The sequence below is a fragment of the Bufo gargarizans genome, chromosome 3, assembly GCF_014858855.1.
Source record: "Bufo gargarizans isolate SCDJY-AF-19 chromosome 3, ASM1485885v1, whole genome shotgun sequence".
In the NCBI taxonomy this organism is placed as follows: domain Eukaryota; kingdom Metazoa; phylum Chordata; class Amphibia; order Anura; family Bufonidae; genus Bufo; species Bufo gargarizans.
This window is the reverse complement of record NC_058082.1, coordinates 567,485,833-567,501,717: the sequence shown is the minus strand read 5'-3', so window position 1 is coordinate 567,501,717 and position 15,885 is coordinate 567,485,833. Positions and strand designations below refer to the sequence as shown.

General features: G+C 43.5%; 2 protein-coding genes across 3 annotated transcripts in view; one reads left to right on the top strand and one right to left on the bottom strand.

Moving 5' to 3' along the window:
• SLC37A1 (solute carrier family 37 member 1) overlaps window positions 1–15,885 on the bottom strand; it is a 79,253-nt gene that overhangs the window by 41,465 nt on the left and 21,903 nt on the right. For both annotated transcript variants that reach the window (XM_044284298.1, XM_044284299.1), the window contains exon 6: window positions 11,291–11,426. In XM_044284298.1, coding sequence (XP_044140233.1) covers window positions 11,291–11,426 — 136 coding nt within the window. The remainder of the gene's footprint in view (window positions 1–11,290; window positions 11,427–15,885) is intronic.
• LOC122930729 lies at window positions 3,968–8,620 on the top strand. Its single transcript, XM_044284301.1, has 3 exons — window positions 3,968–4,220; window positions 4,292–4,650; window positions 7,516–8,620. Exons 2-3 carry the CDS (start codon window positions 4,295–4,297, stop codon window positions 8,477–8,479), a joined length of 1,320 nt encoding a protein of 439 aa, XP_044140236.1. The 5' UTR covers window positions 3,968–4,220; window positions 4,292–4,294; the 3' UTR covers window positions 8,480–8,620.

Here is a 15,885-nt window from a genome sequence, read left to right as displayed (position 1 = left end):
CTAGATGTTCCTGTGAGTACAGTTGCACATATTATTCATAAGTTTAAGATCCATGGGACTGTAGCCAACCTCCCTGGACGTGGCCGCAGGAGGAAAATTGATGACAAATCTAAGAGACGGATAATCCGAATGGTAACAAAAGAGCCTAGAAAGACTTCTAAAGAGATTCAAGGTGAACTTCATGCTCAAGGAACATCAGTGTCAGATCGCACCATCCGTCGTTGTTTGAGCCAAAGTGGACTACATGGGAGACGACCAAGGAGGACACCATTGTTGAAAACGAATCATAAAAAAGCAAGACTGGAATATGCCAAACTACATGTTGACAAGCCACAAAGCTTCTGGGAGAATGTCCTGTGGACAGATGAGACAAAAATCGAAGTTTTTGCCAAGGCACATCAGCTGTATGTTCACAGACGAAAAAATGAAGCATATCAAGAAAAGAACACTGTCCCTACTGTGAAACATGGAGGAGGCTCTGTTATGTTCTGGGGCTGCTTTGCTGCGTCTGGCACAGGGTGTCTTGAATCTGTGCAGGGTACAATGAAATCTCAAGACTATCAAGGAATTCTAGAGAGAAATGTACTAGCCAGTGTCAGAAAGCTTGGTCTCAGTCGCAGGTCATGGGTCTTGCAACAGGACAATGACCCAAAACACACCGCTAAAAACACCCAAGAATGGCTAAGAGGAAAAAATTGGACTATTCTAAAGTGGCCTTCTATGAGCCCTGACCTCAATCCTATTGAGCATCTTTGGAAGGAGCTGAAACATGCAGTCTGGAAAAGGCACCCTTCAAACCGGACACAACTGGAGCAGTTTGCTCATGAGGAGTGGGCCAAAATACCTGCTGAGAGGTGCAGATGTCTCATTGACAGTTACAGGAAGCGTTTGATTGCAGTGATTGCCTCAAAAGGTTGCGCAACAAAATATTAAGTTAGGGGTACCATCATTTTTGTCCATGCCTGTTTCATGAGTTTATTTTTTTACATAATTCTGTTGAAGCATGGTTGAAAAACAATGTCTGACTTTCATTGGTTAACATTTATAGAATTTTAATTTATTATTACTTTTGTCAGATTAAAGTTATTTCTGTGACCATTGTGACTTTTTCTTTCATTGACCAAAGGGTACCAACAATTTTGTCCACGTCTGTATATCAGCCCCACTATATCAGGATATAACCTGCACTGACTATCTGTATTATATATATATCAGCTCCACTATATCAGGGTATAACCTGCACTGACTATCTGTATTATATATATATATATCAGCTCCACTATATCAGGATATAACCTGCACTGACTATCTGTATTATATAATATCAGCTCCACTATATCAGGATATAACCTGCACTGACTATCTGTATTATATATATCAGCTCCACTATATCAGGATATAACCTGCACTGACTATCTGTATTATATATATATATATATCAGCTCCACTATATCAGGATATAACCTGCACTGACTATCTGTATTATATATATATCAGCTCCACTATATCAGGATATAACCTGCACTGACTATCTGTATTATATATATATCAGCTCCACTATATCAGGATATAACCTGCACTGACTATCTGTATTATATATATATCAGCTTCACTATATCAGGATATAACCTGCACTGACTATCTGTATTATATATATCAGCTCCACTATATCAGGATATAACCTGCACTGACTATCTGTATTATATATATATCAGCTCCACTATATCAGGATATAACCTGCACTGACTATCTGTATTATATATATATCAGCTCCACTATATCAGGATATAACCTGCACTGACTATCTGTATTATATATATCAGCTCCACTATATCAGGATATAACCTGCACTGACTATCTGTATTATATATATATCAGCTCCACTATATCAGGATATAACCTGCACTGACTATCTGTATTATATATATATATCAGCTCCACTATATCAGGATATAACCTGCACTGACTATCTGTATTATATATATCAGCTCCACTATATCAGGATATAACCTGCACTGACTATCTGTATTATATATATATCAGCTCCACTATATCAGGATATAACCTGCACTGACTATCTGTATTATATATATATCAGCTCCACTATATCAGGATATAACCTGCACTGACTATCTGTATTATATATATATCAGCTCCACTATATCAGGATATAACCTGCACTGACTATCTGTATTATATATATATCAGCTCCACTATATCAGGATATAACCTGCACTGACTATCTGTATTATATATATATCAGCTCCACTATATCAGGATATAACCTGCACTGACTATCTGTATTATATATATATCAGCTCCACTATATCAGGATATAACCTGCACTGACTATCTGTATTATATATATATCAGCTCCACTATATCAGGATATAACCTGCACTGACTATCTGTATTATATATATATATCAGCTCCACTATATCAGGATATAACCTGCACTGACTATCTGTATTATATATATATATCAGCTCCACTATATCAGGATATAACCTGCACTGACTATCTGTATTATATATATATATCAGCTCCACTATATCAGGATATAACCTGCACTGACTATCTGTATATATATATATATCAGCTCCACTATATCAGGATATAACCTGCACTGACTATCTGTATTATATATATATATCAGCTCCACTATATCAGGATATAACCTGCACTGACTATCTGTATTATATATATATCAGCTCCACTATATCAGGATATAACCTGCACTGACTATCTGTATTATATATATATCAGCTCCACTATATCAGGATATAACCTGCACTGACTATCTGTATTATATATATATCAGCTCCACTATATCAGGATATAACCTGCACTGACTATCTGTATTATATATATATCAGCTCCACTATATCAGGATATAACCTGCACTGACTATCTGTATTATATATATATCAGCTCCACTATATCAGGATATAACCTGCACTGACTATCTGTATTATATATATATCAGCTCCACTATATCAGGATATAACCTGCACTGACTATCTGTATTATATATATCAGCTCCACTATATCAGGATATAACCTGCACTGACTATCTGTATTATATATATATATCAGCTCCACTATATCAGGGTATAACCTGCACTGACTATCTGTATTATATATATATATCAGCTCCACTATATCAGGATATAACCTGCACTGACTATCTGTATTATATATATATCAGCTCCACTATATCAGGATATAACCTGCACTGACTATCTGTATTATATATATCAGCTCCACTATATCAGGATATAACCTGCACTGACTATCTGTATTATATATATCAGCTCCGCTATATCAGGATATAACCTGCACTGACTATCTGTATTATATATATATCAGCTCCACTATATCAGGATATAACCTGCACTGACTATCTGTATTATATATATATCAGCTCCGCTATATCAGGATATAACCTGCACTGACTATCTGTATTATATATATATCAGCTCCGCTATATCAGGATATAACCTGCACTGACTATCTGTATTATATATATATCAGCTCCACTATATCAGGATATAACCTGCACTGACTATCTGTATTATATATATATATATCAGCTCCACTATATCAGGATATAACCTGCACTGACTATCTGTATTATATATATATCAGCTCCGCTATATCAGGATATAACCTGCACTGACTATCTGTATTTTCCCTTACGTCCTAACCAGCAGCACATGTGGGGTTTATCCGCCCCAGTGAAACTGGTAGGACAGACGGAATGTTTAATGAAGTAAAGTAATCAAATAAATCCACGCCCCCATTACCTCACTATAAGAGGCCAAACCCCCCATACATCAGTGTGTTTTTTTCTGTCCTTGGGACTGCAGGACAGACGGGGGCAGCCACTTGGCTGCCATGCTCTTAGATTTCATGCTAACCTTGTGTTTCTCTTTCAGGGTTGCAGCTTATCTGATGGAAGCTGGTGCTGCCGGCAGTTTGGAGGCTCGGAGCTCCTGCATTCAGCTTCCTGTTTGGCTTACACACATTGTGTTCCAGCGCCCTCTGGTGGTTTGTTGCTGAACAACAATGATTAAAGTTTGTTCAAACCTGGCGTCTGACGTCAGTTTGGGCGCCAAATTTGAATATATAAAGCCTCCAGTCCTTCCAGGCTGTGCTGTTGCAGCCTTGGGTTGGTTACTGAGGCAGACTACTTTAGTCACCAGCTTTCCTGTGTCTGGTAGGTTTGCTGCTTCCTTGGTTAGCTAATGAATAGACATTGTTCATTCATTTTTAACTCTTTCTCTGCAGATAATGTCCTCTGCCGGTGATGGGGATCGGACTGGGCGCAAGACGTCATCCAAGCGCAAGCATTTGGCGTGTAGGGATTGTGACACCCCTCTAGCGGACTCCTATGAATTTAATAGGTGTCCCTCTTGCCGTCCTCCTCCTCCTCTGCCTCCTGATACGGAGCCTACCATACGGGACGTAGTAGTCTGGGTAAAGGACTTTGTGGAGTCCTCAATGAACACCCTAAGGGATTCCGTGTCATCCAGAAGACCCAGTGTCCGATCTCCTCTGAGACCCACTCCTATGCAGGAGGAAGTCTACCATACCGTGGACGAAGTCCATTCCTCTGAGTCTAGCGGGGAGGAAGAAGAGGCTGGAAGGTACGCCTTTCCTGTAGAGAAGACCCAGAGGTTACTTAGATCCATCCGGTCGGGGGACCAGGATGTTGATCCCGGGGAAGCTTCAGAGTCCACCTCTAGGGGGCCAAGGGCCTTCAAAGTGGACGAGACTCTGTCTCGATTAATGAAGCTAGAATGGAAACATCCTGAGAAGGCACCGGTCATCTCAAAGCGCTTCAAGTCCATGTTCCCGATTGTGACTTCCCAATTTGACCAGTGGGGCACTGTGCCCAAAGTTGATTTGGCAATTGCAAAATTGTCTAAGAGGACTCTTGTCCCGGCTGATGACGGCTCCAACTTACAGGACCCGATGGACAGGCGGGTAGAATGCACCTTGAGAAGGTCTTACTCCACTGCTGCTGCTGCTGCATCTGTGGCCATATCCTCTACGGAGGTAGCCGTCTTCCTCCAAAGACGCCTCCGACAGGTGCAGTCGGATATCGACTCTGGCATATCCCGTGATGACATCCTGGCGCAGTTTAAGTCCATTCTACGTGCCGTGGAATTTCTGTGTGACTCTGGCCCACAACAGTTAAAATTAGCCTCTAAAGCTATGGCCCTCTCTGCAGCGGGTAGGAGGCCACTATGGCTAAAACCTTGGGTGGCAGATAATGCCTCCAAGTATAATTTATGCAGCCTCCCTTACGAGCCAGGAAGGCTTTTTGGGACTGAACTGGACCGCATTATGGAGGGTCTTGCCGATAAAAAGGGCAAATGCCTTCCTCAAACCCCTAAGGGTAGGGGTAGGCAGGGTAGAGGGTCCAGATCCTTTCAGGGCCAATCCAGGCCTCAGCGAGGCCGTGGGTCCAGGAGGGGAGGATCATATCGTTCCGGTGGGAACAAAAACAATAAAGCCGACCAGTGACGGCCCTCCCCTTCCGTCAGATCCAGTCATAAATTTGACTCCTATTCTTTCAGACCTCCCAGTCGGAGGCCGTTTAACTTTTTTTCTAAATACCTGGACAGAGTTTGTTCCAGATCCCTGGGTCCTGAATATAATAAGGACAGGGTACAGGATAGAATTTTTATCTGTTCCCCCAGAAAAATTTGTTTTGACAAGATTACTTCCACGCGCGAAGCAAACGGTGTTGGAGGAGTCTATACTGGAATACAGGCGGAAAGGGGCCTTGGAGGAGGTTCCTCCAGAAGAGATTGGATCCGGCGTCTATTCGCCAGTTTTCCTTGTTCCCAAAGCCACAGGAGGTTGGCGCATGATCATAGATCTCCGCTACCTCAACCGATTCATAAAGAAAAGGCGGTTCCGGATGGAAACCATCAAATCGGTAATCAGCATCCTGAGCCCAGGGGACCTGATGGTCACACTGGATCTAAGGGATGCCTATCTCCACATCCCTGTGTGCCAGGCCCACAGGAAGTATCTACGAGTGGCAGTAAGTCTCAGAGGGACGGTGAAACATTTTCAGTTTGCCGCACTTCCCTTCGGCATCACAACCGCGCCCTACATCTTCACCAAAGTGGTGATAGCTGTAGTAGCTCCCCTCAGATTGAGAGGCCTGGAGATCATTCCATATCTGGACGATTGGCTTCTAAAAGCCCACTCGGTAGAGACGCTTCATCTTCATCTTCTGCAGGCTCAGTCCTTCCTCCAGCGCTTGGGCTGGATTATCAATTGGCAGAAGTCAGAGATTTCTCCCTCCACTACCAGGAGGTTTCTGGGGTTCATAATAGATTCTGCCAACATGACGCTCTACCTTTCTCCGGAAAGGAAGTTACGCATTTCCAAGACTGCAGATCAACTCATGGTTCCCCGCCGGGTAACTATCAGAGTATTGATGAGGATGTTAGGCCTAATGTCAGCAGCCGTGGATGCGGTTCCTTGGGCCTTGTGGCATATTCGCCCTCTTCAAGCGGAAGTTCTGAGTCTATGGGATCGAACTCCCAGAGGGCTAGAGACAAAGTGCTCCCTGTCATCTCAAGCTCGCCGCTCACTGAAGTGGTGGAAACAGGTCAAAGATGGGAGGTCCTTGATCCAACCTTGTTGGATCCTGTTGACGACAGATGCATCCCTTCTAGGCTGGGGTGCCCATCTAGAGGAACTTCAAGTTCAAGGATCCTGGAGCCCTCAAGAGCGTTTGATGTCATCCAATCTGAGAGAACTCAGAGCAATCCGGATGGCTCTCTTTCATTTTTTCCCCCTTATCAGAAACAAGGCTGTAAGGGTTCGCTCAGACAATTCTACTGCGGTATCTTACATCAACAAACAGGGAGGCACCAGGTCTCAGAGTCTACTCTCAGAAGTAGGTCTAATTCTGTCTTGGGCAGAGCAGAATCTTTCCCACCTTTCAGCAGTCCACATTCGGGGGTCCCTGAATGTGGTTGCAGACCAGCTCAGCAGAGGAGTCCCAGCTCTGGGAGAAATGTCTCTGAATCAGGAGATCTTTCATCAGATCACTCTCCGGTGGGGTCGCCCGGACATAGATCTCATGGCGACAAGATTCAATGCCAAAGTGGAAACGTTCTGTTCCCTGTATCGGGAGGACAATCCCTTGGCAGTAGATGCTCTGTCAATTCCATGGGAGTTCAGGCTGGCCTACATCTTTCCTCCCATCGCCATGATACCCAGGGTATTGATGAAGATTCGGCAGGACCAAGCCTCAGTAATAGCCGTGATTCCATTCTGGCCCAGGAGGTCTTGGTTTACCCTGCTCATGCAGATGAGCCGAGGGCAATATTGGAAGCTTCCCCCAATGCAGAACCTGGTGTCCCGGGGCACTCAGCTCTGCCTGGATCCATCCAGACTCAATCTGACAGCCTGGAGATTGATGAGTCCCTTCTAGAGCCGGAAGGGCTATCAGCAGCGGTCTTAAGAACGATGTCTCATTCCAGAGCTCCTGCGACTGTCAAGGCCTACGCCAGGGTAAAGCGCATTTTTCTTCTATGGTGTGCATCTCATCAAGTACCATCTCAGGATCCTCCAGTATCAGCTATTCTTCAGTTCATGCAGGATGGACTAGATAAGGGCCTCAGCCCTTCTACACTCAAGGTACAGATCTCTGCTCTGTCAGCCGCCTTTGGCAGATCTTTACATCAAGACCCTCTGATTAAGAGGTTCCTTAAAGGAGCCGTACGTCTTAAGCCTAGCATTTCAAGACCTATACCGCAGTGGGATCTCTCAGTGGTGCTTAAAGGGTTGAGTGGTCCTCCCTTTGAACCCTTGGAAGAAGTGGACTTTAAGTTTTTATCCTGGAAGGTAACCTTTTTGTTGGCCGTAACTTCGGCCAAACGCATTTCAGAGCTTCAGGCTTTTTCGGCATATGAGCCATACACTTTATTTTTACCGGACAGAGTCCTTTTACGTTTTTTACCCACCTTTTTGCCTAAGGTGCCCTCTGTGCACAACATTAATCAAGTTGTGTCTTTGCCTGTGTTATGTTCCTCTTCTTCCTCTGCAGAAGAAACTTCCCTCCATACTCTGGATGTGGCCAGATGTTTGAGAATCTACATTGAGAGATCCCGGGAGTTCAGAAGGTCAGAGAATCTTCTTATCCTGTTCTTTGGCAGGAATAAAGGGAAGAAGGCCTCTAAGCCTACTCTAAGTAGATGGATCAGAGAGGCCATCAGAGAATCTTTCGCTTCCCAGAATAGACCTCCTCCTGCCTTTGTCACTGCTCACTCCACCCGAGCAGTCTCTACTAGTTGGGCCGAAAGGTCTCTTATTCCTCTGGAACAGATCTGTTCCGCGGCCTCCTGGAGCTCACATTCTACCTTTGTGAGCCATTATAGACTCAACCTCAGGGGATCAGAAGACACTGCCTTTGGGCGGTCTGTTTTGAATTCCATTCAGCATTGAAGTCCCTACCCTTTAGGCTAACTTCTTGCTAAGTCCCCACATGTGCTGCTGGTTAGGACGTAAGGGAAGCGTTAATTTCTTAACGTTAATTTGTTTTCCCTTAGTCCTAACAGCAGCACACAAATATCCCTCCCTTTGTTTTTTGAGAGTTTCTTGTTATGACACACTGATGTATGGGGGGTTTGGCCTCTTATAGTGAGGTAATGGGGGCGTGGATTTATTTGATTACTTTACTTCATTAAACATTCCGTCTGTCCTACCAGTTTCACTGGGGCGGATAAACCCCCACATGTGCTGCTGTTAGGACTAAGGGAAAACAAATTAACGTTAAGAAATTAACGCATATCAGCTCCGCTATATCAGGATATAACCTGCACTGACTATCTGTATTATATATATATCAGCTCCACTATATCAGGATATAACCTGCACTGACTATCTGTATTATATATATATCAGCTCCACTATATCAGGATATAACCTGCACTGACTATCTGTATTATATATATCAGCTCCACTATATCAGGATATAACCTGCACTGACTATCTGTATTATATATATATCAGCTCCACTATATCAGGATATAACCTGCACTGACTATCTGTATTATATATATCAGCTCCACTATATCAGGATATAACCTGCACTGACTATCTGTATTATATATATATCAGCTCCACTATATCAGGATATAACCTGCACTGACTATCTGTATTATATATATATATCAGCTCCACTATATCAGGATATAACCTGCACTGACTATCTGTATTATATATATATATCAGCTCCACTATATCAGGATATAACCTGCACTGACTATCTGTATTATATATATATCAGCTCCACTATATCAGGATATAACCTGCACTGACTATCTGTATTATATATATCAGCTCCACTATATCAGGATATAACCTGCACTGACTATCTGTATTATATATATCAGCTCCACTATATCAGGATATAACCTGCACTGACTATCTGTATTATATATATATATCAGCTCCACTATATCAGGATATAACCTGCACTGACTATCTGTATTATATATATATCAGCTCCACTATATCAGGATATAACCTGCACTGACTATCTGTATTATATATATATCAGCTCCACTATATCAGGATATAACCTACACTGACTATCTGTATTATATATATCAGCTCCACTATATCAGGATATAACCTGCACTGACTATCTGTATTATATATATATATCAGCTCCACTATATCAGGATATAACCTGCACTGACTATCTGTATTATATATATCAGCTCCACTATATCAGGATATAACCTGCACTGACTATCTGTATTATATATATCAGCTCCACTATATCAGGATATAACCTACACTGACTATCTGTATTATATATATATATCAGCTCCACTATATCAGGATATAACCTGCACTGACTATCTGTATTATATATATATATCAGCTCCACTATATCAGGATATAACCTGCACTGACTATCTGTATTATATATATGATATAACTAACTATCTAATGGAATTGGATAAGGAATAGGATCCAGATGAAAGCCCGGAGCTCAGCAATGTCACTGCTCTCTCTCTCTGAGAACTCCATAAAACAGCAGAAAATGGCTGCTGGGAGGGTCTTATATAGTAAGGGGGAGGGGCAGCTTTCCTATTGGTTGCTAGGGATGTTGCTAGGGTCAGACAGAGACATTGCAGCCTGCTCATTGGCCCAGAAGCAAGAAGGGAGGTCACTGATAAAAAAAATCTAGAATACGAATATATAGCACTACATTCTACATCTTCGCGAATTCTCGAAGTGACGATATTCGCAATTAATAGTGTTGAGCGAGCATCGCTATGCTCGGCACATTGCAGCGCTCGGCCGAATACTGCGGGTGCTCGAGTACAATTTATTACAATGAAAGTCAATGGGAGACCCAAGCATCAAACCAGGCACCCCCTGCGCTGAAGAGAAGGGGGTGTGTGGTTCACAAAAAAAGTTGGAAATTGATGGAAACCCCATCAAAATGGTTTGGAAACAGCATTAAGCGGACGGCTGGATGTGTCTTGGACTCCTATTATCTATGACATACAATAGACGACCACACAAAGGCTATATGCCAAAAGCCAGGTATGTGCAAGCCAACAACCTATCTATGAGACAGATACAGCCAGCACACCTTACAATGGCAGCCTCGTGCACTAGGAGACACTCCAAACCAGCTCTCATCTGACTCAGAGCCAGTAAGCCTCAAAGTTGCTTCACATCTGCTGGATGGCTTGGGTGGACCTGCGCACCTAGATCAATATCATTAGGGTGACAAGAAGTTTTCCGATTGTCCTAACATAATATTCAATAACCTTTCTATTCAGTTTTGTCATGTAAAAACTCACTGGGAAGTGATGGAGTTTTCAGAGGCGTGAAGAGGGGGTGGCGCTGACATTTTGGTCATGTGATAGGAAGGAAGATTACGTGACCCAGTGAGGAAGACATTCCAGATCAGAGCCTGGAGGAGGTGTCTGACCCAAATACTACTGCTCTACAAATGGAAGAAGAACAACTGGAAAAACGGGTCAAGTGGAAAGAGACGTCATATAAGAAGAAGGGGCCACGTCTCTAACCAGAGCAGGATATGACCAGAATGACGGGCTTAGTGAGTAATGCGGTAACACCCCCACCGCAGATTAGGGGGACTGACCGGGAAGGAGATTCCTGATGGATCCAGGGAACCCACTCAAGGTTGCGTTTTACTTCCTCTGGATCCAGTAAGATTCTCCATCTCCTCCGTGTGGAACGTCCTTCAGGGCTCGGTCATACACTCACCTGGATGATGATGTAGTAGGTCAGGTTGTGGATGTTGTAGAAATATCCCAATCCAAAGAGGACAGTGAAGAAGCCACTGGCCACCATGCCAGAAGACAGGAAATAGCGGAGGGGCAAACGCTCTCCAATCATCCCACTGTGGAGAGAGCAGGACACAAGACATGGTCAACGCTACTCTACACACTGTAGACATACACCCACCTGATACACTGCACACAGACACTGCACACACACCTGATACACTGCACACAGACACTGCATACACACCTGATACACAGCACACAGACACTACACACCCACCAGATACATTGCATACAGACATTGCATCCACCTGATACACTGCATACACACCTGATACACTGCACACAGACACTGCATACACACCTACCAAATACACTGCACACAGACACTGCATACACACCTACCAAATACACTGCATACAGACACTGCACACCCACTAGATACACTGCACACAGACACTGCATACACACCTGATACACTGCACACACACCTGACACACTGCACACAGACACTGCATACACACCTGATACACTGCACACACACACCTGATACACTGCATACACACCTGATACACTGCACACACACCTGATACACTGCACACACACCTGATACACTGCACACACACCTGATATACTGCACACACACCTGATACACTGCACACAGACACTGCATACAGACACTGCACACACACCTGATACACCGTACACAGACACTGCACACACACCTGATACACAGCACACAGACACTACACACCCACCAGATACATTGCATACAGACATTGCATCCACCTGATACACTGCATACACACCTGATACACTGCACACAGACACTACACACCCACTAGATACACTGCACACAGACACTGCATACACACCTACCAAATACACTGCACACAGACACTGCATACACACCTACCAAATACACTGCATACAGACACTACACACCCACTAGATACACTGCATACACACCTGATACACTGCATACAGACACTACACACCCACTAGATACACTGTGTACAGACACTGCACACCCATCTGATACACTGCATACAGACACTGCATACACACCTGGTACACTGCATACACACCTGACACTGCACACAGACACTACGCACCCAGCACCATTGTACTTTTTCATCTTCTCTCACACGGTTTGTTTGGTGTTGTTGGTGTTCACTATATCTGCTGTAAGAAGCCAAGCACCATTTATACAATTAACAGACTTTAAAAATGACTAGACTTCAAGAAGCTGACGTTCCATCCGCCAAATCTTAAAAAAGTTGGAGAAGTTTCTGTAGTGCCTCAGAGGTGTGGACAGCGGTCAGAGGAGGGAGCTCACACTTGTAGAGAGGGTTCTAGATGGTCAGGACAGATAAATGCATGCCAAGATCACCCTACAAGAAGAGCTGCTGTATCTCACAGAACAGCCACTAATTGGTTCTGTATCAGTCCCTGCAGTAAATGCCCCGACCCAAAGAAACCATCTACTTGAAGCAGGACTGCATTCACACACTCCTTTTGCCACTGACCTCTCATCATCACCATGAATGTACACACTGGAACCATGACAGAGCTCATTGATGAGTTCTGTGTTGGTACTAATGATGAGTTCACAGGAGGCTGGAAAGTGCCTACTGCCATCATATGTAGCGTGGAGACACACGCAAGAAGACGCGAGTTGGTCGGCACTCCTAGTCGTTGTGAACGGTGCTCAGTGGTAGGAGTTTACGTGGAGGATGGCGTGTTAGTGCTGGAGAATGTGTTAAACTTTTAAACATGCCGGGCGGACGGCGTCTGATGCAAGGATCCCTCTGGGATTAAGGGTTCACCTACGCCCGACCTCGTTTCCAACCGATAAGGAATATTGCAACGAATTTGAGACCATCTTGAACAAATGCTCACTGGACATCATTGTCCTGAGCATAGAATCCAAGGAGAATCTTATCAACATCGAAACACAGCTTATATCAACTCTCTCTACCACTGAGTGGATTGGATTGAAACAGAAAACCGAAAAAAAATCTAGAGGAGCATAAAAAATACATAGAGAACACAAAACACTCAAAATTCATCCAAGACACAGAAGATTACCCTCAACCCTAACCCTCAATAGAGTACACTGCTGGCAATGGCAAGGCACAATGTCATCTCATGGATATACACCCTATCTTCTTCTTCAGGCAGCGAAAGTAAACGTAAATATTTCCTCACAATCTCTCTCACCGGCTGAATCAAGTGTCCTCTCAAAGGGACTTCCGTTTTGCCCATACAGTAATTTGCATCGTTTTACTCTTGTACAAGAATTAAACAGGTTTTACAGGTCACTTAGGTTTTCACAAAATACCACAATACCTCCTGCCACAACACAGTCCACCACTTTAACTATACATCAATTTGGACTCAAAAACAAGAGTCATTATATGCCCCCCAAAAACCACCATGGAGTTGAGGCTTACATCAATCTGATAGACAAAGAAATTAAAAATCCCATACAGTCACTCGAAAGAGGGAATCTACATATCCCAACAAATCTTACAAGTGAGGAACATGTAGCATTAAAAACGCTACCATCAGATAAGACAATCATTGTCAAACCAGCTGACAAAGGTGGGGCTATAGTAGTCATGGACACTACAGCATACATCAAAGAAGTACACAGACAACTTTCCGACAATAGCACCTATGAAAAGGTTCATAACCCTAACCCATTGTAGCCTCCACTGATTCCCTACTGTCTCCTCTCTCTATCTTCCTTGAAAAGATTCTCACCCCTTTGATTAAACGGACACGTTCTTCCTTGTTGGACACGTCACATTTTTTGACTCAGGCCTACATACAATATCTTCAGATAGTTTACTAGCTACATTAGACGTGAACAGTCTATATACGTCCATATGACATGACAAAGGCATCCAGGCCACTACAGCAGCCCTATCTACCTCAACCCTACCTCAATCTGCCCAACGGTTTTGTACACAGCTATTGCGTTTTGTATCACAAAATAACTTTTTTATGTTCGGGGACGTTTTCTATATTCAAAAGAAGGGTACTGCAATGGGCGTGAATGTGGCACCACCCTACGCAAATTTGAGGAAGATTGGATTTATTCCAATAACCTCTTTCAAACCCACTCCATTACATGGCACCGATACATCGATGAGGTGTTCTGTATCTGGAATGGTGACTTATCTTCCTTCCATGAATTCCACTCCTTTCTCAGGATCATCAATTCACCGCCCATACAGATTTACATCCCATTAACTTTCTCAATACAGTCGTGATGAAGACACCTCAAAGCTCACTAACCACCGATTTGTACAGATCGCAATACTCTGCTTTTATACTCACGTTGTCACCCATGCAACACTAAGAATTCTTTACCCATTCACAATTTCAACGAGTTAAACGGATTGTTAATGATACGGAAGCGTATCAAGGAGGTGTCCCAAAGATTTCAAGCAAGAGAAAATCAATAGTCTGCCGTATCATAGCCGGTTCAAAAGTGCAGAATTTCGTACCCTCTGTTTAATCCTCTAGGCTATAATGTACCGAGAGTGTGTATCCCATAAGCTTCTCTCCGTAATAACTGGTGTTTGATGTCACCACCTCTCCTGTGTCTTCTTACCTGCTCCGATATCTTATGGAGTGACGTAAAGCATGGACCAGATGATCATGATAGTTAGCACTTCGCTTGTTACAGATCAATGGGGCATTTTTAAACTCCGCAACCTTAGGATATGCCTTGCCTAACAGTGGCCAATGTCTGCGGATGATATGGTCAAATTGCGCATTGAAAGAATAGAATTTATGTGTAAAAGCGATGTGCAAATCGTTCAGGCTCCTTTTTTGGGGTGAAGGAGCTGCTACGGCTTCTTCAAGAACCTTGGACGGATCGCCTCTAGATCTAAATTTGTCACGGTCCCTCAGGTGACTGATGGCAGGAGATCAGGGAGACTGGCTGAGTGTGGAGGAATATAACTGCCTCCCTGATTTCTCTTGATTCAGTATTGATGGGGTTAATGACCACTTCCCTTTTCTCAGCTGTTGCTCAGTGGTCATCACTTCTACCCTTTATAGTCTGACCACACCCTTCTGACTATGCGGTAGATAGCTTCATTTGGGTTTGGCTGAGTTGGCTGAGGTAGTCTCTGGTGTTCCTGTTCTTCCATCTCTACATAAGTTAAGTGTCGCATTTGTGTTTGTTATATTCCCTGTTTGTATCTGGACCTGAGACAGAGACTTCCATTCGTCCATCTGGAGAGAAATGGGTTGTCTCTGGTCCTATCCTCATTCCAGGGCCTTATAGGGAAATCAGGGCCTAGGTATCCTGCATATGAATATTCCTACCTTCAAGGTCTATTCATATTGATAGGTAGTCAGAGCCCAGATTAGGGTTGTTTAGAAGGTGACCTGTTTCTTCCCTAGTTTCCAGGTCCAGTTACTGTTCCCCTACCTCCAGTGTTCAGTGTGAAGTCTTCCACCCACACTGATCGTGACTAAATCTCTCCATTATCTCCCGTATTATTCTCACTTCCTGTGTCTGTGGATCAGACACTATTCGTTTCACTCTTTGGA